Genomic DNA, 25,701 nt, shown 5'->3' on the forward strand with positions numbered 1-25,701 from the left:
AGTCACTTCCCCACCCCTTTCCTCATTTCTTCCGCTCCCAGTATCTTTATTTGTTGTCTTCCTCACTATCTCTGCCTTTATCTGCCACGCCCTGCTTTTCTCCACCTCCCTCCCCAGTGAGAACTGAGTGATGTGGCTGGGGATGGACACTGTGTGTGTGGCCAGATTATGTGTTTGTGTCCATCTTGAGTGAGGTGGAGTGCTGATCCGCCTTCTCTTATTGAAGAAGTTATCTAATTGCTCCAGAGCGGCAGTTTCTGATGCTGTTTATTTGAATCTCAAGCAAACTGCCCTCATGTGGCACCAGATTTATGACATCACATTAGAGAGCACATTATTACTAATGATAAGCTATAGATCAGAGAATATGATATTGCATTTTAGTTGAGTACTGTTGCAGCAACCTAAAGTGATTCTACATGTATGATTGTGATACATAATTTATATGTTAGTGAGTCATAGGATGTTTACTTGAAAGTGTATTCTTCGTCATGGCATTTGAATTCCTTAATATGAGACATAGATGACATGCATCAGAGAAAAAAGCTGCCCATTATTGTTGGAGGCACAAACTACTACATTGAGTCCATTTTATGGAAAGTGCTCATTGACACTGGGGTACGTATGAATTAAACATGCTGTGAGTATGAAAAATGTCTTTCTGTAATATTACAGGGATTTTAGAATTTTTCTATGCATCTATTGGCTGAGATCATCTAAAACTATACAACCTCTGTCTGGCCTGCAGCAAGGGAGTGACACTGAGTCAGAAAGGGGCGGGGCACCTGAATCAAAGATGGCACTTGAGAAACTGGGTGGTCCTGAACTTCACAGAAGGCTGTTAGAGGTGGACCCTGATATGGCAGCCATATTGCACCCTCATGATGCACGCAAGATTGCAAGGTAGTTGCTAGATATTGTGGCAATGCTTCATTGTCTTACACAATTGTTCTTGACCATGTGATCTTGGACTTAAAACTTCTCGGTCACAAAAATGAGGCCTTTGTCTGGGTCTTATTATTTGATGTCTTGGCCTATGGCTTCAACTTTTAACATTTACATATAGTCATTTAGCAGAAGCTTTAAATGTCATGGTCATGCTACTTTGTCAGGTTGGGTTTTTGTCTGATGGGACCATGACATTATCACCCCATGTTCTGTCTTGTGTTTCGTGTCCTGTCTTTGAGTTGAGCACAAGGGTCTGGGTGTGAGTTACCACCGTGCGCTCTTCAGTAATGTCACGGTTCTGTCACTCTGTCAGGTTGGGTTTTTTTTCTGATGGGACAGTGACATCATCATCCCATGTCTTGTGTTTCGTGTACGTTCTTTGTGTGAGCGCATGGTTGTGAGTTACCACCGTGAGCTCTTCAGTCTGTCTTGTTTCTTGTCCAGAGCATGGTGTCTAGGTCCTGACTTCCTGTATGGTTCAGTTTCGGTCGGGATCCGGACACTCATGCTCCTTGTTCTGTTTGTTTTGATCTAACTGTTTTGACGTTTTCTCCCTCGTGTTTCAGGTGCCGATGGCATGCAGAATCAGCTTTTTCATGGGAATTTTTCGTGTTCTTTGCTGGATTGTTGAATGTAGTTTGTCATTGTGTATGGTGTGTTATCATTAGAGAAAGTTGTTTGATGTGAAGTAACCTACCTCACTCTCTCTGCCATGTTGGTCCTGCCATATGTATGTGTTTGGTTGCCCGTCTCTGCCCTCTTGTTGGTGTGCGATTGCCTCTCAGTTTGCACTGTGCGTGTTCTCTGCGCTCAGAAATCTTCAATGGAGGATTCCACGTCTCTGCCCGCATGTCAGGAGTGTGGTTGCCTTCCAGTTAGCTGCGTGTCAGCTGCATTTATGTGGAGGTTTCCTCTCTACTCTGCTCTTCACCATCACGGTGCATGCGATCGCCTGTGGGAGTGCTCATTGGAGGATTCCTCAACTCTAGTTACTATATGAACTGTAAATAAATCTGCTCTTTGGTCTCTTTGTCTCGCTCTCGCTTTGTGACATTAAAAAGTCATGGAAAAATCATGAAAATGAATTGGTCAAAGTGTGGAAATCCTGATACTAATTATCTTAATTAGTACCCCAATCTGAGGTGGGCCTCGATTGCACCTAATGGGCTTCAAACCTACAACATTCCGCGGCACCTATACCTGCTTTTTTGCATTGAGGTTTTACCCATACATGTCCCTTAAAAGGAGTAGAGTTGAAGCTGAATGGCCCTTGGGTGTGAATGCTTTTTATGTCTTGCCCTGGTACATTTATGCTTTTGTTGGGCTGCATCGTTTTCTGCATTTGTGTGAGAGAACTGCTGTCCGTTGTGGTTTCCAAGCTTGTTACACGCATGTTTTCACATGCTTCAGTTGGTGTTTAATCAGTATCAAGGGGCCAATGAACTAAATGAACTTGCACAGTAAACAGAATCATGTGCACCTTTTGTTTGGCTTGACAAAAATGTAATCGGTATTTTCTACCTGTTTTCTTGCTCTTTTTTTTTTTTTTTTTTGGAATGGTCTTTCCATATAATCTCTTTGACATTATTTGGCAGGTGAACTGACTTTGTGTTTTGGCTGTGTAACTGATTATGATGAATGGATGGTTGATGATTTGATTTATTGATTGACAGGAGTCTGCAAGTGTATCAAGACACTGGATTTCCACACAGTCGACTTTTAGAGGAGCAGCGAGGGCAGGATGGTGGAGATTGTCTTGGTGGTCCTTTGCGGTTCCAGGATCCCTGCATCTTCTGGCTGCACTCCAACATGGATGGTATATAAGACCTGCTAGTCATCTTAGATTAGCTGTGTAGTGTTAATAAGATTTGAGAATGTTTATTTCATTTCCTCTGTAGCTCTGGATGAGAGGTTGGACAAGCGTGTGGATGAGATGTTGTCTCTTGGGCTGATTGATGAACTCAAGGATTTTCATCTGCGCTTCAATGAGCAGAAGATCAAAGACAGCAGGTTTTTGTGATACAGATTTTATTATTTTTTTAACTGGAAAAAATATCAGTGTTGCCTGACGGGCTTAAGTCAAAAGAGCCCACCCCCAATTCTATATAATATTCTGGTCCCTAGATATAGCTTGGGTCCCTCCTGATGTATAAATCTATGTAAGTTTTTCTCCTGTTGTATCATTCTGTAGGCAAAAATCATAAACCTTATAGCTTAGAAATGTAATATCACACCACTCCTTTACAATCTCCATTTTTTGAGTTATCATTTCGTGAAGCAAATAGTGTGGGATGTGTTACACACAGAAGTGCGTTACACACAGTACTTGGGTACTCTAATTTAACTAATGTACTTTGGATAGTGGAATTGTGTCAGCTAAAGGATAAAACTTTGGAAATTGACAACTTTGGTTATGACCCAGTATTACCTTTTATCATTCGTAGTAAACTAACAAAGGACAATGCATCTGTTAATCCAGCATGAACAACAAAGACATTAGTCATTAATTTTACAGTTCATACAATTGTATGACCTACACTGGACCTTAACACTTACTTAAGTTTACTAATCTTAAACCATTACCTGGACCGCACATAAATAACTAATATTGGCATTATGTTCATGATGTTAGCCAGAGCGGAACTGGCCCCCACAGTGAGTCTGGTTTCTCCCGAGGATATTTTTCTCCATTAACCAACATCTTATAGAGTCTTACCACAGTCACTTTCAGCTTGCTCACTGGGGTTCTAAATACAATTATTATTTATTTAATTTTTATATACAATTTACAGTCATATTTAATCAAACTACACAAAGTTTTTGTTAATGCATGATTTTCTGCAAAGCTGCTTTTAAACGATTTGTGTTTTGATAAGCGCTGTACAAATAAAAATGACTTGACTAGTTCATCTCTATTACTATTGCTAATATTAGGGATGTGCAAACCTTCACATTTTCCATGTGGACTAGTAATCAGTCTTAAAGGAATATTTCGGGTTCAAAACAATTTAAGCTCAATCGACAGCATTTGCTGTAAAATGTTGATTACCACAAAAAATATTTGGACTTGTCTGACCTTTTCTTTAAAACAAGCAAATATCTGCATGGCAGTGAGGCACTTACAAAGGAAGTGAATTGGGGACAATCTGTAAATTAAAAAACAGCGACAGCAGTATCATTTGTTTACGCGTCTTTCCAATTGTAAAAAGAAATGGCTGTGCGCAAATCCTCACCGTGGTGAATAAACGAGGTGCAGATGTTCCTCTAGTTAGCGACTAACGAAACACAAAACGAAGAAGTCTTTCAAGAAGTGTCTCAGCTGTTGTCCGCACATGGCTTCCACCGGACCTACCAACAGTGTAGGGAAAAGTTAAAAAAAAAACTTTAAAAGTGACTACAGAACCATCAAGGACCACAACAGCTGGAGATGTTCAGACAGAAGAAAGTGGAAGTGATTCGACCAAATGGACACTATCTATGGCGAGATAGATAGGGAGAGTGGATTGTCGATGGAGGATGGTATGTTTTGTTACGTTAACTCTATATTCTGCTTGAAAGCTTCACTTTATTTAGTTGACCAGCTACTGGAAGCATGCTTCTAAAACAACCAGGCCAATTGAACTGTTACACTTATGTAAAATCACCATGCAACAACTGATTTATGCAGCACAATGAGCTAGTAATAACAGCTAGTGGTCATGTTATTGTTAATGGTCAGTAATGTTTGTGTCACGTTTAAAATTATGTCTGCAGTAGAGGCCGTGCAACTATGACGATCAACCTATAATCTCACCCACATTGAGGCGGCACTAAACTGCAGTGGAAAAGCAAACTCAGAAAAGTAAAGCGAGCAGAGTCGAGTCGAACCGTAACGTGCAGTGGAAAAAGTCTATCCCTCACAGCCGCATTGTCATTCCCGTTAAAAATCAAAGATTGCACTCGTGTGAATAAGGTCTATTGCTGTGTTTTAATGGGAATGAATTTAGAGACGCAACTTCTCTGAGAGCATATTACCCTGCAAACTGTTTAACTGATAAAGCATAGCATGTTGTCAACATGCTAATTAAAGCACCACCATTAAAGATATCAAACTTTATGAAACAAAATCTTGATAATCTTGATAAACTAGTCAACCTCACTAATTGACAGGTATTGGACAATAATGACAAATCTCATTTGAACAAACCCCTAATATTAAACTTCTGGAAGTAACTTGACCCACAAAGGATTTGCTACGGACTTGAATAATATCTGCCATTCATGCTATCTCTTATCTATGTGATTGGATTTAAGATTTTCACCTGGCAAATTATAAAACAGACTTGGAAAGATTTGGGGATCTTTTGATTTGGGCTAGTAAGGAACCACCTCGAACACACTAGGAACCACTTAGCAACGTCGTTGCAACTTTCCACAATGCCCTAACCTTGTGGCAGTGAGTTTTGCACAGCTAAGCACCACTCACACTTTAAAAATGTAAAAATCTGCTTTGGAAATAAATTCAGATTGACACAGACATGCAGCACCTGTCATTGTATTTGGCAGCTGTGTAGTATTGCCATTAGATTTATATGGCACAAAAAATTGCACTTCATTCTTGATTTACATCTTACAGCATCATATGTGTAAGCTGTTTTGAAGTATCCCGCACTCTAGCCCGTATTTACAAGCACACTAACAGTATTTTGTATATAAGTTAATTCATTATTGATTGTTAGTGCTGTCACATGCTCGATTGTGCAAGGATATTGGCAGATGGGCTGCACTGCAGTCTGTCTGTGTGTGTGTGGATGTTGATGACACAGAAGTGTCTGGGGTTGGACCATTCTGGGTGTGGCTTTGGGTGATTGATGAGACAGTATCCGACTGCCCAGCTCTCCTTCCCGCCGATCGTACCACCACCACCTTGCTCAGACCATTTTTAGCCACAATCTCGCCACTCAAGCACTTTTCTCCCTCTCCTCGCATCATCCCACTCTCTTCCCCTTTTTCTCTCCTTGTCTGCATCTGTTGCCCTTCCGTTAGCAGTCTCAACTTACATCGGGAGCCGTCACAAGGCAGGAAGGTCAGACTCTGCCTGTCTCTCCTTTCCGATCTATTTCTCTCTCTCTATTCTCTTTCTCTCTCTCTCTCTCTATCTCTGCGTCTATCTCGCTTTGCCCCATCAATAGACACCCCTCCCCCACTCTGCACTGTCTGTGTCCCTGTGATTCCTGAGCTATATGACAACTCATTATTACCCCAGGGCTGGTGTTCTGATGCACCCAGTGACCGCAATTCCAGCTCTAATATTGTGTCCCTTGAAATTTTAGACATGTGATGGAACACTTGAGTTCACCCAGGTCTTTTGTCGCAATACCATTGTATTATTCTTTAAATTGGGGTACCCTAACCCCAAGTATTAAAAACTGGTACACAACTCATGCAACAGTTTGTGCTACAGAAATGAATGATTCCCCAAATTGTGTGACTTGTTAAAAGGCTTTTACTTTTCACATGGTGGACAAATAGATAGGTGGAGAAAAAAGCCAGAGTTACGTTAAAGTAGGGACCCAAGCCATATTTAGGTGTCATAATATCATGGAGACTTGGGGATGGGCTGTTTTTCCCTGTAAGCAACCACCCAGAACACCATAGGAACCAGAGCATTGAACTTCAATGACATGGAACAAATTAACTACCACGAAGCAACCCATAATAGCTTAGCTTTGTGGTGATGAGTTTTGCATGTGAAAGAAACAATTACATTTTCTTTGGAATAAGAAACATGTATTTGTTGTCCATGGATTTTTTTTTAAGCTTTTAATATGCTACTGCACTGATAGTTCTTTTCTAGTTAAGTTAATTTAGGGAAAATAAGAAACATTGATTTTTCTTTGTGTGTTGCAGTCAGGACTATCAGCATGGCATATTTCAGTCTATTGGCTTTAAAGAGTTTCACGAGTACTTGACAGCAAGCGAGAACATCAGTCATGAAGAACGTGAGAAACTGAGGATCAAAGGTAACACTTTTTTTTTTTTTTTTATTCAGTTCAACCATTGAGACCAACAATTGTAAAACAATTGGTTTTGAGATTTTTATGCATGAGAACAGTTATGAAACCTCTCCTGGTTTCAAAAAGTAAAGAGACCAAACCCAATCTCAGATGCTTAGACTGAAAACATGTTTTTGAGGGTCACTGTTTTAGAAAATGAAGTTGTTTTTTTTTATTACTGTTGGCATAGTCCTTGAATGAACACATTTTTTGTAATGCATTTTAAGCAATAACACCAATTCAAACAATGATATCATTATTGTTGCACCCCCATTTTTATCTACTCTCACCAAAATGAGTACATAAACCGATCAGCCACAACATTAAAACAGTGGAGTGGTGGTGGCGTAGTGGCTAAAGCACAGGGCTGTTAATCAGAAGGTTGCTGGTTCGAATCCCACGGCCAACACCATTGTGTCCTTGAGCAAGGCACTTAACTCCAGGTTGCTCCAGGGGGATTGTCCCTGTAATATATGCTCTGTAAGTCGCTTTGGATAAAAGCGTCTGCCAAATGCAGAAATGTAAATGAAATGAAATGTAAAACCACCTGCCTAATATTGTTTAGGTCCCCCTCGTGCTGCCAAAACCAATCACCAACCCGCATCTCAGAATAGCATTCAGAGATGATGTTCTTCTCACCAAAATTGTACAGAGCGGTTATCTGAGTTACCGTAGACTATCAGTTCGAACCTGTCTGGCCATTCTCTGTTGACCTCTCTCATCAACAAGTCATTTCCATCCACAGAACTGCCCATCACTGGATGTTTTTGGCACCATTCTGAGTAAATTCTAGAGAATGTTGTGGTTGAAAATCCCAGGAGATCAGCAGTTACAGAGAGGTCAACAGAGAATGGCCAGACTGGTCTGAACAGACAAAGTCTACGGTAACTCAGATAACCGCTCTGTACAATTGTGGTGGGAAGATTATCATCTCTGAATGCTAATCTGAGATGCGGGTTGGTGCTGTTTTGGCAGCACGAGGGGGGCCTAAACAATATTAGGCAGGTGGTTTTAATGTTGTGGCTGATCGGTGTGTGTGTGTGTATAGTTCTCAAAGTTTAACAACTTTCAAACTCTGTCATTAGCTCTGCCAAACAGGAAGTCAGCCATTTTGTATTTTCTGAAAATCGCAGGCTCTGAACTTTTAAATCCTCCTCCTAGGGAATTCATGTGACTAACATCAAATTTGTGCAACATCATGCCAAGACATTGTAGATTTTTGATATTTTGAATGGTGTCGCCATGCCGAAGCAATGCATTTATGGCGAAAAATGGAAAACTTGTATATCTTCTGTGTGCATTGTGTGATTTTGATGGAAATTCAGCTGCATGTTTGGTAATGAGGGCTGATCACACTGATGCCGGCGGCTATTATGGGTCACGATCATAGCACCACCACCTGCTATGATCGGCAGCAGGATGTATGCCACTTTTAACAATCTTTGAAATAGCCCTCTAGTGTTCATGAATTGCTTCTAAATTCTGTAGAATAATGTCAAGACACTGTTGATGTAATTTTAAGGGATATTTGATAACTTAAATACTGTTGCCATGGCAACACATTGTTTTTATTCCTTCCTATATTTGGGTGTTTTTGAGGCACTTGTCATGCTTCAAATTTTGCATGGATTTGACTATTTTGGGTCACATTCATAGCACCACCACCTGGCAGCAGGAAATATTGCTCTTACAACAGACTTTTAAAATAGTCCTCTTTTATTTACTCAAATAGTTAAAAATGTCAAATGCATGTGGCCACCTTGCATTGTTTTCCGAAAGCCACCAGGTGGAAATGGACCAGTTGTGCTTGGGTCCGTCATTGCTGCTTCTCTCTTGTTTCCTCCCTCACTCACTTACCCATATCCTCTAGGATTAGCAATGTAGCACTTCAAACTGTGCCAGTATACACATTATCACTTAATTTCTTCAATTGATGTCTTCCGCAGACATCTGCACTAGCAATTTTTGCAGTGACCATCCCATTGGGATAATTATATTTTCCTCCTTCCTTAGGGATTGAGTCCCTCAAGCAGGTGACCCGCCGCTACGCCCGAAAACAGAACAAATGGGTCCGCAACAGATTCCTCAAGAGTAAGTATTATATTGCATTCACTTCCCTCAGCAACCTGTGGTCAAATGAGAGATCTTTTCAGATTTCAAACAACAAAACAGTAATCACAAACCAGAGATGAATTGGATTATACAATTCTTTACTGACCCATTCTATGTCGACATTGTGTACAAGTCATAGTTAATTTACACCTGCCTGGCTGTTTGAGACAAGCTTGTCTAGTGTGGTTTGAATTGTCCACCTCTACTTTCCTATCATCTGGGTTGTCTTTGATTGTTTAAAGGGTAACTAAACCCTAAACCAACTTTTTTTAGTTAATGATCTGTAAGCATGGGGCTTTATTAGTACTGGTCATTGATTGAAGTAATTTTTTTGACATTTGTGTATAAAGTGTTTTAATTCTACAATATGGTGTAAAAACGTCTGAGTGCTGCCCTCTTCAGGTTGAACGGTGGCTACTGCAGTTGAATTTTCCTATTGGCTGTTGCGGTACTTTGTGACGTAAGCAGTGACAGCTGACGTAAGCAGGTTCCAGCTCACCACGCCAGATTCATGTACATGTCGTCTTACGACCGTGTGAGGAATAATAATATCATAGAGTCTGACAGCAGCTGTCAATTAATCCGTCACTACGAGTCTCAGGTGCACAACCCCCCGCTCAGCCCCGCACTCGGTTCGTTCCCTCTATCCCCGCGGGGGTCTGCCCACTTTTCCAGCATTTTCAAATATTTCTAGTGGGTGGAGTCAGACTCTGAGCAGGTGTTTAGTTACCCTTTACTGGTCTGTGAGAGTACCTTCTCTACTGCCGGATGCTCCATAACACCACAGCTGTAGTTCAGTCACTGAGACAGTGGGTTTGGATTTGGATTATACTTGCTCTGAAGAGAACAGCTGCATCTGTAAATTTACAGTTCACTCAGCTTCTGAATTCATCGGTCCACATCATATTTTGGCTGCTTATGTGAAAACACTCTTGGCTTGCTTGTATATTGGCAGCAATCGCCCCTAGATGTTACTGGAATCGTATGTATCTTTTCCATTTTCGTTCAGCATTGTCCAGTGGTCAGGTAATAACAAGATTGGCTTCATGCAGACCATTTTAAACACACAAACTTTTGAGCAGAAATACCATGCATGTTCGTTCGAAGGCCTACCCCTCCCTTATAGAGAGCCTCAAAATTCCAAGGATCAGGGTTGTGTTTACTGGCCTTGGGTTGATAAAAGATCAAGCGGTTGTAAAGCTTGGGTGTTTAAAGACACGTTTAGTCTGAACAATTTGTTCTTTTGCTCCTGGACCGACAACAGCCAAATCAACAAGCCATTCAGTGGCAGAACAGCTGTGTATGTGTTGGTGACATCAGAGTGTGAAGTTCAGCTAGAGAAAGGTGGTGAAGAATTCTTCATAAGAATGAGAGCATGCAAACGAAAGACTATTTGTTCTTTGTCTGATAAATCTGAAGCTAAAAGGAAGGATTGGTCAAGTGTGTGTGTGTGTTACAAGCATGCTTATGGTTTTCACTGTCCCATTGCATACATTTTTCCACCCCTCCTTTATCCTGTTCTTCACAACCTTCCTCTAACCACCAGGGATGTGCAACACTGCATTTTTTCATAACCAAATAGACATCAAGTTGTCTGAACAACTAATAGACTTGTCTGTCTAAAGGATTTTGTGGATTATAACATTGATTTAGTGTCGTGTCCACCAAATATGACACATATCTTAGGGGGTGTTTACATAAGACGTGTTCAAAAATGCTCAAAACTTTGAAAACTGAAACATTTTTAAAATGTGAACCATTTTACATTGACACAGTGTCTCAAAAACCCAATGCTTGAGATGCTGAAAAAACAATGAGAAGCAGCAAAATGACTAAAGATGTCTCCAAGTTGCATCTTGTAATTCCTTTCCTTTAAAGCACTGCCTTCAAAAATCTTAAATTTATAGCAAAAATTACATGGTGTAATAATGAGTCAACCTCACTAAATGACTTGTCGGTTGGTGGACAATTCTGACCCATCACTAGAAACCACCTCCCTCTCAACCCTTAAATCACCCTATCCTTTTTCCCTAAACTCTCTCACTGACCAAAGCATGTCTCGGACATGCTTTGGTCAGTGAGATGAGATAGTTGGTCATTGGCCATTTATCAAACATGCCCTGGGCCTGCACCAGCTCTAGCACTCTTAAAGTTATCCCACCATTTCCTGTATTCTGACCCCTGCATCGGAGGATCTTGGCCTGGATTACCCCATGCTTCCCATCCCAACACAGGCTACCAGCAGTCCTGTAATCCCTAATGGGATTAGGCAGAGACAGTGACTTGCCCTCATTAAGCGTAGTGCTGTCCTGTCAAATGCACCCTGACACTACACACAGGGAACTGTTGTTAGGTGAGTTGCTCATGAACATGCCCTTTTCCTATGGCCTTTTATGGTGTCATGGCTTTGACACGGGCTACTGTTGTGATAAAGAGGCTGAGGCATCTTCATCCAAATTGATCAAGAAAGTGCCTTTTGGTTATTCTGCAAAAGTATTTAGGTTCACCAGATGGTTCTGATCAAACCTGCATGGCGTCCATGATACCAAGCTACAGTTTCTGCTTTGTCTGTGCCTCAATATTGTACTACACTGAGTATTTATGTTTCCTAATGACATCAGAAGCTAATTACAAAAGCTACAAGCAGAATTTTCCCTCCACCATGCCTTTCCCAACAACTTTGCTTGTTTTCTTTACCTTACTCAACGGGTTCACCTGGTCAGTGGTTCTCCAAAAATCTCAACTCTTGTTTTTTTTTTTTTGTCCTCCTTGAACCCCTACATCCATCTCCACCTCTCTCGTACCCTTAATTGGACTCCTGACCTGCTTTTTGTCTGATAAAGCTCCTGTGGCTACCTGTCAGTGGCCTATCTGAGCCCTCCTTATGCCCCCCACGCATTGCAGGGCCTCATGGGGCCCTCAGCTGACCGGTCTAATCCTACAAACATAAGCTTGCTACCAGTAATTCAAAAAGGTGTCAGGAGGCTGTAGTCTGTAGAGGGGCCTCTTGAGGATAAAGACTGCTGGGGTTATGGAGGGCAACTTGAGTTCATGGTACTCCTCCTGACCTACAGGGGGCAATCAACATTTTTTCTCATCGTCTTTATTTTCTGCTTTTGGGACAGATCACTATATTGATCTGTTAGCCCAGGCTGACCTCAGAGCAGCTGTTAATAGAACATTGCCCATAGAACAGAAATAGTTTGGAACAGAAGTAAACCCACGTGTGTTGGGAAGCTCATTAAATGCAGTTATTCTCAGTCGCTGTTTTCAGCCTTAGGTGTTTTAAGGGTGCTGCCACACTAGAAAAAGCTCTCATAGATTGATTGTTAAATAGGAATGTGTAAGATTCCTATTATTCGAAAGAGTAGAGTAACTTTGAAATCAAGCAAGAATTCAGCAAATGAGATTTTAGAAAGCACAGCTGGGCCCGCATCTCTGAAATTCTCATTGGTCAGTCGATGCCTATATGAGAGTATATTGCAGCAAACTTTTCTCAACATTTGTTTGCATGGCGACACACCAACCCCATTGGAATAAATAGATTTTTAGCATTCTCTGGCACCGCTCTAATGTCTCTGTGTTATTAATATTTTGAGGTAGTGTTTCTTTGTTGTTTGAGTAGTTTTTGTAATTTGGGGAGTCCTAGTTTTCGATGCAGGAAAATAGCCGCATCTTGCTGCCCATTGAGTTGTTCTGTTTTGAACCCTAATGTTGACATTGAACGTCAAAACTGAGATTGGGATGAGGGTAAACCTGAGCTCTGTTTCCGTCCATGATTCCTCGGGGAGACTGGGTGAGCGGCTTGGGGGGGTTAACTGTGACAATGGCTATGTTGATGATTTGGAGAGGCTGACTGTTATGGCCCTCGGTGGCTCAATGTCACCATATCTCTAACTTTTCACCTCATATTGAATGCTTGCTTTGAAAGCCTCTTTTCCACTGACAGAATGCTGTTGCCAGAACAAGTACCCTAACTGGAACCGCTCCATGTGCATCCCCTGCAGGTTCGGGGCCAGGTTCTGGCACTGTGTTAGCTCCTAAAACCTGCTGGTCTTAAACTTGGAACCGCTAATGTCAGAGGCTGAGGGTGTGATAATGTCATAACCAAGTAAAGTTATGAAATCAACAACAAATCAGTTTGGCAAGACTGACCCAAAGTCGAACTAGATTGCTCCCATAATAACAAAATCTGAAAAAATAAATAAAAATAAAACTGCCAAAAGACACCTGTCTTCACTGGAAACAGTTGTTGCGATTGAGTAAATGGACAGTTCACCAAAAAATTTTAATTCTCTAATTTTTCTCTCACCCTCTTGATATCCCAGGTGTGTATGACTTTCTTTCTTCACCAGAACTTATGTGAAGAATAATAGAATAATATCTCAGCTCATTAGGTCCTTAATATGCAAGTGAATGGAGATTTCTCTTTTGAAGCTCCAAAAACCACAGACAGTCAGCATAAATGTCATCAATACGACTCCAGTGCTTAAATTAATGTCTTCTAAAGCGACACGACTGGTTTTGGTGCAAAAATATAAATATTTAAGTACTTTTTTAACTCCTAAATCATGCTTTAGGTCGCCTTGGCATTTGAAACATAATTCACAGCCGGAAGTGCAGCGCTGTTTATAAGTGAGGAGGAACGCTGTACAGTACCTTGGCTGGTTTTGGTTTAGATCTATATTTATCAGTTTCTTTACTCACACTGGTGCATTTGTGTGCTTTATCCTGGATGTCTCAACTGAGTGAAGAACGTGAGATTACCTCTATACCATGGCAATGCGAATACGTCACACATGAAACTGCTTGGACTCCATCCTCTCGTTAAGCGTTGGATTATAGTTAAAAGAACTTGCTGTCTGTGATTTTTGGAGCTTCAAAAGAGAAATCTCCATTCACTTGCATTTTAAGGACCTACCAGGGCTCCAGACTAAAAAATAACTTCGGAGCCATTGGATCCCAAACTGAAACATTTAGGAGCCAAAAGGCTGTTTAGTTGCCACATCACAGAATTGCTCGATTTAGATGGTTGTTCAAAAACAAGATAGAAAGCCAAAGAAAAGACGTTTAATACAGCACATACTGCATAGTTGATTGCACAAATTTGCATTCCCCTTTTGTCTCATAAGTTTTCACACCCCTTTCAGAATTTATACAAATATAAGAGATAAAATATTGGTTTTTATTTTGTTCTGCCCTTCAAAATCTACATAACAGATATTTACATAAAGTGTAGTATGTGTATAGTAGTGTGTTGCCTTCTTGAGCATCAGTGTGAATGTTTGCACCTTGTGTAATAGTAGTGTATGAGACCCTCAATGGTCCCAAGTATCAAAAGCTTATATACACACACACACACACACACACACACACACACACACACACACACACACACACACACATATCTTGGTCTTTCTTTACTGTTACTAGATAGCCCAGACACAAAGACTACAAGAGTACAAATTTTATGAAATCCCAGATGCAGTTTATTGTGCTACTCCAATCCCAATCTATAATTTATTTGGTACATAACAAAATTTGGTACATTTATAATGACTTTTCAGATGCTGGTGCATTGCCGTGGTGCTAGAATGGAAGGCCATCTCCATTTTGCAAAGACGACATATCACGGAATTGTTTCCTTTTAAATTAAAGAATTCCCATACTTTAGAGGAACGAGTGCACGCCGCCTTGCGCTTCTGATAGTCCGAGGAGCCACTCGTGTTACTACTACTCGCCGGCGCCGCCATCTTTGTTTTGGATCCGACAAATTGACGCGCATATTTTGCGTTGACGTATTTTTTGCGTCGACGTCCAGCCCTAAAGTAGATGCATTGCTCTTTGATTTGGGCCGATGAAGGCTTTTGTTAGTGGTTCATTTATTTTCAATGGAGATTAAGAGTGTTGTCCCTCCTTTGACCGAGATGATATAAGTATCATTCAGTGAGGAGCATCGCAGTCCGACTGGAAGGTTTTTGATGCTTCAGGCAGTGGCTCATGAATAATCCCATGTCTTTGAGTTTGCATCAGTTCATTCTCTGTGAAGTCCGTCTTAGTAGACTGAAGTCTGGCTGGCACATGCTGCAGTTAGTCATCATCACTCAGTGACACAGTGGGAATTGGACATCAGGCAGGACCGGTGATGGATCTGGTAGGATATAATCCAGAGGTTTAGACGGAAAGAAATGGAATAAAATGAGCATTGATGCCATTCACTTTAAGCAGGGTTAAAGAATAAAAGATGTATTTCCGGTTGTAGATACTGAACAGCAGCCAGAGAAAATAATAGTTTTGAGATTTTAAACTTCAGCTAATTAAACTTAAGCATTCAATATGGTTTATATCTGTATGTATTGTCTAATTTTTTTATATTTACTCTTCTTATATTACTATATTATTCTTACTCATATTTATGATTTTTTTGTAATGTTTGTTCTCTTTCATGTATCATAATTTAATCGTGATTAATCAGAAAACTGTGCGATTTTAATTAGTTGAAAATTTTAAATCGTTCGACAGCCCTGGCTGGATATCATTTTAGACATTTGCATCCATAGAAGCTAGTGATTACAATTTTTTTTAATATTAAAATGTTCTCAAAAGACTCATAAACAATGGAATCTGCAACATATATTCAAATTGTAACCCCACCCCCCATGCCCCAAAAAGCATGAGGCTTTACAGCTGGTTCTGAAGGAGGTGAGAAGATCTCCTGACCGAGACCAAATGAGCTTTGGCTTTGGTATGTACACCAGGCACCATTGTGGTTAAAAAAGGGTATGTTTCCCAACCCAGCTGTGTTTGAGATGTGCAACAATGATTGATAAAGTCTTACAACTGTCTTTGATCTCAATGGGTGCCCTGTGCAGAAATCCATGCATCTTGGCTTTACATTTATCATACAAATAGCAGCAGGTGTTTGTCCACAGACCTGTCTCTTTAAGGCGCATGTCTGTGGTGAGGTCTTGGTGAGCAGTTGGTGAGCAGGGGGCCTTTTTACCCTTCAAAAGTCAGCAGCTGTACGGCTGTCTGCTGGGGGTGTGCTGTAGAGACACTCCATCATTGAAGAGGATATTTGATATCTATGTAGTTAAAAACCCTTGTTGTCTTCTCTTCCACCTTTCAGGACCAGCAAGATTGCTTTACTTAGATTTCACTGAGATTTACATTTTGAGAGGGGTTAGAAGACCGCCGTTTAGCATCTGTTTGCCCCAGATGGCCATCGTTGCCCTATTCTTCCTCATTTCTATACCCCACATAGTGACAAGAGAATGAAAAGTTAAAAGAAAAGTACAGAAAAGAAGTATAAAGAAATGTGCTCTTCCACTGTCCACATGGCTCAGGTAGGCCAGGTGTCTCTGTGTCGGCCCACCTGCTGCCATTCTTTTTTTGACTGGCACAATAGAGGACATAAAGACTGCAGAACAATCTTTGATAAGGAGCAAGGTTTTGCGTACGGGTAAAGAGATGCTTTACACCAGCCAGGTGGCATGCTCAGTCTCTTGTGTGCAGAAACACCTGAGGATTTGATGTCAATGCAAAACATGTGCCGGCACATTTTCATGAATTTAAAAGGATTTAATTTAACAAATCAGGTTTTTGATTACCAAATAATTATTGTATGGTGCCTTGTTGAATATTCAGAAAGCTATGAGTTTTAGGATTATGTAATACTTACATTTGGGTCATTTAGGTTTGCTCTAATTGTAAACAGGGTGATAAGGATGTAAATTGCTTTTGGCGTCATTCCAGTAGTTGGCTGAGGGTCAAAATACAAACTGTCACTTCCTTTTTTTGGCTGACATGGAGGAACTGTTTGCAATTAACATTTAACTTGTGGTTACAGATAATGATTTTTGTTTGTGTGCTTTGTGTTCTATGTAAAAGGAATGCTTTTGTATATAGTTGTTTTGTAAAGTCCTATTTTAATTAAGAGCTTACTAGACCATTTTACAGAAATCTTACCAATGTGTATGGATCACTTTGTCACAGTGCTTGCGTAGCAGTTGCCTCATGCAAACAAAGGTGGGCTGCATGATATTATCAGCTTGCTTGACTCTTTGTAGTCTTTTTAGAGGGGTCAGGCAGAAAAACTTTATAGCTTATAGTGCAAACGTTGTAAAAAAGTTTGTTTCTGTCATTTTGCACTATATAGCAAAGCTGTTGATCCTGAATTACACCATTTTCTAACCAGGTGTGACGCAACAAAGATTCCATCGACAAGAGGCTTTTCTGTCCACCAATCAGAAGATGCTTTTTATTTTTAACTGTATGTAGGTTTGTGGATCTTTGCATTGAAATCTAATCGATTAACGATTTATAGGTTTTCGATGAACGATTCAATTCTTCATTTTTTCCAAATGCATTTATAGGATTCTTTAAATACTCCCGCTAATGTGTCTTAGGCAAGAAAGTTAATTTCACCAAAAGCAGCTTGAAAGAGGACACTTAATTCGTGTAAGACAATGTTCTGATCAAATATTTTAGAGCCAAGCATAACTACAAAAGTATTCCATAATTCATTATAATAATTCCATTTTTTTTTTTTTTTTTTTTTAAGATTTTATTCATTTGCATGACTTTATCAGGCCTGGAAAACACAATTACAAAATTCTGAGCGTGAATTTGGAACAATTCGATTTCAGGGTGGACAGGGCTACCAAGTACGACCCTGCAGAAATAGAAACCATGATATTGACAAAGTCCTGTTGTGGTTGGATGAGATTTTAATTAGTTTTTTATTTTGTGCAGTAGACTGTTAGTTTGCATTTTACACATTGTAGAAGTTCCTTCCCTTTCATGCAAAAAGTGTCAAATACTTGATTCAGTTAAGAATCAAGACTTACCACAACTCTTCTTGGATTAATCTACCCAAAACGGCATCGTTGTGCAGTTCAGGGATCAGGATTATTACAAGCAGCAACACATTTTGGGAAATCTTGATTTTTAATGAATGTTTCTCTGTTCTCATTACTTCAAAGAAAAACTAATCTTTTTAAGTACAGGTAGTCATTAAAAGTAGATTGAAAGTTGATCCAGACAGTTTGACTGATGCTGCATTTGAAACTGGTGATCACATCAGGAGAAATTAGACCGTTCACGTCTTCATCAGTTCTGCAATGATGTAATTAAGCCTCCGTGAGCCAAACCATTGCAGTTGGTCACAGTGACACTTCACTGACCGCTGTTAGCTTACTTGAATCAAAATAAATTGCATTAGTAAATGCTGAGAAAGTCGTTTTCTCCACCAAAAGGACTGTGGATGCACCACTATAGGACTTATGTCCAATACTGTTAATGATAAATCTGTACTTTATTTAAATATAAATCTGTTTTGTCTACTAAAAAGGTTCACACTAAAACACTAATTCAGACTTTACATGCATTAATTGAAAGAAAAACAATGTACTATAGAAAACGATAGATGCTTATTTTTATTTTATTTTTTACTGCACTTAAAAAAAAAGGGCTATGATATTCCCATGTTCTTCTCGTGATATATATGTTTTTTTGACCTGTGCTATGGGAATATTGACGTGCTATGATAATACCGAAGTATTCCTTAAAGTATATTGTAATATGTAAATACTATTGTGTTAGAATATGGTAATCATTTAGTACCATAGTATAACCATCTGAAACATCACTTAACCATGTACCACCACAATGTGTTTTTTAAGGTTAGGCATAGAAATTGGGCTTTATTATTTGCTTTCTATATTAACCTTTAATAGATTTAAATAAAAGCTGATCATTTAAATAGTTACTATTATATTGTAATAATATGGTCTTTGCGATTTAGTCCATCTCCAGAGAGGTCTTTAGAGTGGACCACCTGCTTGCAGAATGAAGGGGTCTCAAGTAGTGCATCTCCTGTCAGACAAGCTCAGAGGTCACATGTTGACCTTTTGAACTTCTGCATAATTTCTATATCACCACTCCTCAAATGGGAGGATCCTAGTAAAGCATGATAGCAAGTCAAGACCTCTCAATTGAAGACAAAGTTTAATGTTTCCCCCCTGCTAACAGACAAGTTCCATAAAATAAATTGAAGAGCACTGTTTTCTTTCCTGTGTTTATGTGTTGACTTGCATGTAGAAGGACTTCACCCCACTTATTTTTAAATAGCCATTTGACTAACTATGTCTTAGTCATCAACCATGATTTGCTGGTGATATTGGGGAAGAGACATTTTCATTTTAAAGAGCGTTTGATTGGACAAAAATCTGTGAAGTGCAAGTTGAGTCATCAGTATTCTTGCTCTCTTGCTAAAAGATTTTAAATTCATATATCTGCTAAAGGTAAATTTGGTCAAGTTTTAGAAATACAGTTTCACATAGATGGCTTCCAAGCCAACAGACATGGACTAAAAGTTACAAGTCACATTTTGATTTCATGGGGTGTTTCAAAGCTGCTTTTTAAAAAACTTTGTTTCCAAGGTAGAAACAAACCACATAACACAGTTGGTGTTATGTGGTTTGTGCAGTGAATGACTTGATCTCAAAGGTATGTGTGATTTTTAGTTTTTTTTTTTTTTTTTCAAAAACCTTTCTACTTTTCCAAATGCCTTTTTAGTGATTTTGTCATAAATTCTTCACATAGTCTCTCTCTCTCTCTCTGTCTGTCTCTCTGTCTGTCTCTCTGTCTGTCTGTCTGTCTGTCTGTCTGTCTGTTGCATTGGACAGTTTATCTAGTTTTTCCAATAAACTTTGTGTCCCTTAGCCTGTTTTTTTATTTTCCTTTTTCTCCAGGGCTTTTGGCGTGTCTCTCTATATGTGCCTAACGTGTAGGCCTCTCATTATCTGTCTGTATTTTTTAGCTGAATGTGTCTGCTGTATTGTAAGTGTATCAGTAGCATTGAGGGGGAGGTAGAGTGAGGTCGTCTCTGCTGACAGTGTCAGAATGCTGCTGGAGATTATCGAGTGGCGGTGATTCAGCAGGTTTAGGCTGCTGCAGGCCCCTTCCTGCTTCACTCCATATCCATCCACTGCACCGCGCTAACGCCTGCAACATAAAACCAGCCACTTTCTTTCTTTATGCCCTTTTGCTTGCAACATGGTTTTTTTTTCTGTGTTAGATGAGGAAGTTTAAAGGGATAGATCACTGAAAAATGAGAACTGTTGCTCACTCACTCATGTTGTTCCATCACTGTATTCTCTTTCTTCCATGGAGCACAAAAGACATGTTGAAGAATAAACTGGACAATCTCTTCCATATAATGCGTGTGAATGGGGCTGTCAAACTCCACAATAACCAAAAAGACCTATAAAAGTAGTGCATAAGATTTACATTCGAAGTCTTCTGAAGCCATAGTATAGTTTTGTGCGAGGATGAGTGCAAAATTTAAGTAGTTTTTTATATGGATGGGTTTTGATACAGAGTTCCCAATTCGATTCCGATTCACTCACAAGCTTTCAATTCAATATCGAGATTGTTCAAACGAAGATTGCGATGCAATGGAAAAATCTGTGTTTTTACCCAGTCTAGTATATTTTTCTAGTTGTTCACTAGTATTGTTCCTCTGATATAGACTACAAAAGTTGTTTGGACTACACAATGGTAAAATTTAATTGTTAAATAGTTTAATTTCAGTGAATAACAATTGAAATCTCAGTCTGAGGCTGCCGTATGACTTCAGAAGACTTGAATAAGCTATAGCGCACAAATTACAACCTTTTTGTCATTTTGCAGCTTTAGTAAACAACTGTTCATTTTTGAAGGCAGTGAATATGTTGTGTAGTTAAGCATTTCCCAGTGCACTAAAGCATGAAACCGGTGAGCATTTTTTTTAACCATTAGCCTAAGGTGTTACATTGTGTTCTCATTTAGATCTGCTATGAGAACATCAAACTTGAGTACACTGTGATTCACACAATTACATTTAAAATGTGATTAATACTGCTTCCAGTTTATCAAGATGCTCTTTCATCAATGTGTTCTTTTGTCAATCTATCTTCTGAATCTTCAGGACCTGCTAGCAATGTGCCTCCTGTCTACGGTCTGGATGTGACGGCCGTGACCAATTGGGAGACTACTGTACTCACTCCTGCCCTGGATATACTGGACTGCCTGCAAAAGGTTTGACTTTCTATTGTTTCCTGCCCCCCATTTTTTGTTTGGTTGGCAAACAGTGTTTCTACACCACAGTGGTCAGATTTGTCTCGTATTTTTGTTTTTACTGACCCTCTATTAATCAAGCTGGCATGTGTAAGCTCATAGTCCCTCATCTTTTGGAACCGTTCCAGGGAGAGCAGCCATCTGTGCAACCAATCAGAGCACTGGGGGTGGGGCCTCGCAACAAGCGGAGTCATCACATGTGTGAATTGTGCGATAAGGTGATCATCGGTGACTTGGAATGGACAGGTGAGTTACCAATATTCCAACTATTGTGTTTTATTTTCTATGTATCACAAAAAGGAGACATTTTGAAGAACGGGCTGCTCATTACCATACAATGAAAGTCAGAAGGGACTGGGTTATGCTTCAAAACAGCAACAAAAAAAAACACTGTATTAGATTTACATCTTTCTCAAACTATTGTTTGGCTTCAGAAGGCTTGTACACATCACTTGGACATGATTTATGGTGCTTGTTTTGTCATTTGTCCTTTCTCTTTCATTGTATGGAAAAGACCAAACTAGCGTATTCTCAAATGTCATACACAAGTTACAGCAAACAAGTCACTAATATTTGATATTTCTTGACCTGTCCAGCACATCAAAAGTCCAAAAACCATCTTTACCAAGTCCGCAAGAGGAGAAAAGCCGAGCAGGCCACAGATCAATCCCAGGATGTTAATCCTAGCAAACATGAAAATGTCAGTGACAGGCAGGTACCAGTCCTCTAGCCCCGCCTGCTCTACTGTGGCTTATGGGGTCAAACTCGCTGATGGACCAGAGAAAAGTGCTCCGTTATGGATCATGATGTATTTTTAAGATCAATAGTAATCTTTCTCGTGTCTGTGATGGACATAAGATAGCAGCAGTGATACCTCAACTGTCCCTATGGAGTAGCTGTGTAAACCGCAGGGTTTGTGATTGGGCAACTTGATTTGTTGGTTATCCCCATCTGCCACAGACCGAGATTTATGGATCGTTTCTGGATTCTGATTCTTGAGCTGAACAGATGTCATCCCGCTGCTGTTTTGTCTATTTGGTGCACTTTTTAACCACATCTAACCATGTCTGGTGCTTTTTTGATCTTCAAAGTGAGCTATGCTCTCCCCTTAGGCTTTTTCTGAGAGGACTACATCACTGTTGTTGGAATACTGGGTCACATATTTCTCTGCTGATCAGGACTGGAATGAGTTTGTTAGATCAGACAGGATTTTATTTGGTTTTATTTTGAAACCTTAAACTTTTATAATCTGTTGATTAGCCTTTTGGGTTTGCATGTGACTGAACATTTAAGCTATTGTGGACTTTCTCTCGCCTGGATTCTAAGTGCCTTTAATTTTGTTCTGAAGACAACAAATCAAAACATTCTTCTTCAGTTTCAAGTCTCGATTGCATTTGCTTTTGATTCGAAGGCTTTTATAGCAAGAGTGTTGCATAATGTCTATCAATACAAAAATGATGTAAATGTAATTTGCAAATAAACTTTCTATGATTTAAATATTACCCTTCTAAACAGTTTTTTTTTTTTTTAAGTGGCAAGCATCACTTAATATAGCTTATACTTTGGGTCATGGACTTGTACTTACCCCTGACCTTGAGTCTTAGGTAGAACAAGTACACAAACACAGACATGTTTGCATTACTGTGGCATTATCAAGCCTCAGAACTCAAGCAGGCGATAGAGATACCTTCAAATGTCTGCCATTTAAATTTGTTATTCAGGTGACGTTAAGTTGCTCAGCAATATTCTCTTCAAATATTTGCTCCACCATGATAGTAGTTGACTTAAGAGGAAACTCACATTAGAAGCAACAGTTCACTCTAATGTCGGCTATAGTGCCCATTGCGGCAACATTGAGAATGCAATGCATAGGGCCTACTTGGATTGTGTTATGAACCTGAAACATTTTAGGATTGTGTTATGAACCTGAAACATTTTAGAAGGCAACAACACATAAATTATGTATCAAGATTCATCTGGGTTTACATACTTGCATAGAGTATGTTTTTGCCTTTACACATCAATGCATAACTCGCTTGCAATGTTTTGCTTCAGACATGCCTCAAATTATGTGATCTGGAAGTATATTCAGAGCACTTTTCAAAACAAATTGCAAATTATATTTACAATTGCATTTTCTATGTGTGTATGCATAAAATGTGCCATAAACCAATGTGAGCATGTGAGTGAGTTTGAAAAAAGCACGATAAAGTGTAAAAAAAAAAAAACAAATTGGATCGTTTGAGATGCCAAACGCCTCGCCTTGAATGTAGGCGAATTTGGCAGACATTTTAAGTTTACCATTTGCATTTTACAAACAAAATAATTGGATGGAGTATCTTCCATTGTGTTACATTTTGAACACTGTTCCTCTTAAGCTACGTGCATGCGTGGCTGTGCCCCTCTGTGTGAAAACCTAGAGATCTTAAAGGGCTCATGAGGAATACCATTTTTGATATTTTGACATACAAGAGGTCTTTCTAACATAAAAACCTAGTGTAAGTTTCAGAAATCAAAACTTGATCCTCAATGGAATAAAAGCATTTATTGAAACCAAGCTGCCAAAACATGTCGTCTTTACATCTGCGACAAATCGTCTTTACCCTATGTCACAAGGTGTACTCATTAATTCATAACTGCCTCTACAGCAACAACATCAACACCTACTTTACATCATTGCACTCTTGGCCCCACCCACTGGCCCTGGGGCTCAGTTCATAAACACAGAGAGAGAGCAGGGCAAATGGTGTGGTCTAACTATTCCTAAACCAAATGGGACCCATCTGGATTATTTTGAAATGTTTTTGTATTTAAACATTGACTATACAGATGTCTTTGACTGTTGTCATGTCTCTGGCGTCACTTTTAAAAGACGCTATGTCAAATTACAACTATGTTTTACTGTTACCATTCGGTTACATTCAGCTGCTGCCACTTGTTGTGTGCACAAATTGCTCAACATACTGTTTTTTTTGCCCATCTCTGCTGTTTTTAATTGTAGGTGTATTTAAACACACACTAAATGGACGTCTTTAACCATTTTGATGTGTTTCTGCCGATGTGCACCTCAGTACAGGATGATACTGGAAACTGGATGTGTGTATCATCACTGTGCTTTGGACTATCAATATGTGTCATGTGAATGTGTCTTCAGCGTGGATTGCTTGTGAAACAGTCATAAAACGATTCAAGCTTTGCAAAGGATTTGTCATTGATGGATACGGGGCAGTTAAAAACACTTGGACCCCATTAAAAACATTAGTAAAGGGGTCCATTCATGAATATTTCAAATTATTTATGGTTTATGATGCTGAAACCTTGTCTACACCTGGCACGTCCGTTGATGCAATGCAGCGACTTGAGGCTGTCTACACCGGGCGCATCAACAAACTTTCTAAATCGTTTATTTGTGTTGTTGTTTGCAGTAGAAACGCCAGCGCAAAATACAATGGGAGATCTGTTTTCTGCAACGGACGAAAGTAGACAGCATCATTGATTATAATGGGTTCTATTGCTTTTGATATGACACGCCTCTCACATCCAGTTGTGCTTGAGATGAATCGTTTAATATATTTGGATGCTGTATGTGTGTTGTGTGTAAACTCTGAAATGTAGTTTTAGACTATTGTTTATTCATTCTCTTCCTATTTAATTTAAAATATGGCTGTATTTGAGGGGCTGTACAATGGTAGCCAATAAGAACAGTGGGCATTTACATTTTCAACTATATATTTTTTTTCATATAAACCTTTGTATGAAATCTTCATCTTCAATCAGCATTTTCAAGCATTGAATGGCCTTCATTCCTCAAAACAATGACTGACTGAGCATTTTTTTGGTTAGTTTTTTGCAATTTTTTTCACTAATATTGACCTTAAGACATGCCAGTCTATTGCATACTGAGGCAACTGAAAAACAAACACCAAGACACTGTTAAGCTTCATTTAATGAACCAAATAGCTTTCAGCAGTGTTTAATATAATGGCAAGTGAGTTTCTAGTATCAAATTAGCAGTTTAGCATGATTACTCAAGGATAAGGTGTTGGAGTGATGGCTGCTGGAAATGGGGCCTGTCTAGATTTGATTAAAAAAAAAAAGATTTACATCTGTAATGTCCTGACTATACTTTGTGATCAGTTGAATGACACTTTGGTGATTTAAAGTACCAATTTACTTTTGAAACCGCAAAATATGTGCATTATTCCAATCTTTTGGCCATATGTGTGTGTGTCTATACATACAGTGTATATACTGTGTATTTATAAATAAAATTGTGCTTTGGTGGCCGTAGATTCTGCCTAATTGAAAAAAGATTTTCTCAAGAAGTAAATTCAGAGGGAGCATTGATTTCTAAACGATCAAAATTAAGATTTCTACCCATAGACCTATAGTTAAGGAGAGACCTGAGCTGTATTTAAGGATCAGAGTAGACTCTTTTGCTTAGATAAGGAACTCTCTACCAATGCTTTGAAAACCACCCAGAACA

General features: G+C 39.4%; 1 protein-coding gene across 3 annotated transcripts in view; it reads left to right on the top strand.

The window, feature by feature from the left end:
- The window catches only part of trit1 (tRNA isopentenyltransferase 1), a 54,884-nt gene extending 32,184 nt beyond the window's left edge, over window positions 1-22,700 (top strand). For 2 of the 3 annotated variants that reach the window (XM_052135331.1, XM_052135332.1), the window contains exons 3-11: window positions 519-618; window positions 749-903; window positions 2,622-2,764; window positions 2,847-2,958; window positions 6,838-6,950; window positions 8,997-9,074; window positions 21,067-21,176; window positions 21,344-21,461; window positions 21,812-22,700. In XM_052135331.1, coding sequence (XP_051991291.1) covers window positions 519-618; window positions 749-903; window positions 2,622-2,764; window positions 2,847-2,958; window positions 6,838-6,950; window positions 8,997-9,074; window positions 21,067-21,176; window positions 21,344-21,461; window positions 21,812-21,945 — 1,063 coding nt within the window. In that variant the 3' untranslated portion in view covers window positions 21,946-22,700. The remainder of the gene's footprint in view (window positions 1-518; window positions 619-748; window positions 904-2,621; window positions 2,765-2,846; window positions 2,959-6,837; window positions 6,951-8,996; window positions 9,075-21,066; window positions 21,177-21,343; window positions 21,462-21,811) is intronic. The other variant, XM_052135333.1, reaches the window with a different exon arrangement.
- The last annotated feature ends 3,001 nt before the right edge of the window (window positions 22,701-25,701 follow it).

This window comes from Xyrauchen texanus, chromosome 10 (genome assembly GCF_025860055.1).
Source record: "Xyrauchen texanus isolate HMW12.3.18 chromosome 10, RBS_HiC_50CHRs, whole genome shotgun sequence".
In the NCBI taxonomy this organism is placed as follows: Eukaryota; Metazoa; Chordata; class Actinopteri; order Cypriniformes; family Catostomidae; genus Xyrauchen; species Xyrauchen texanus.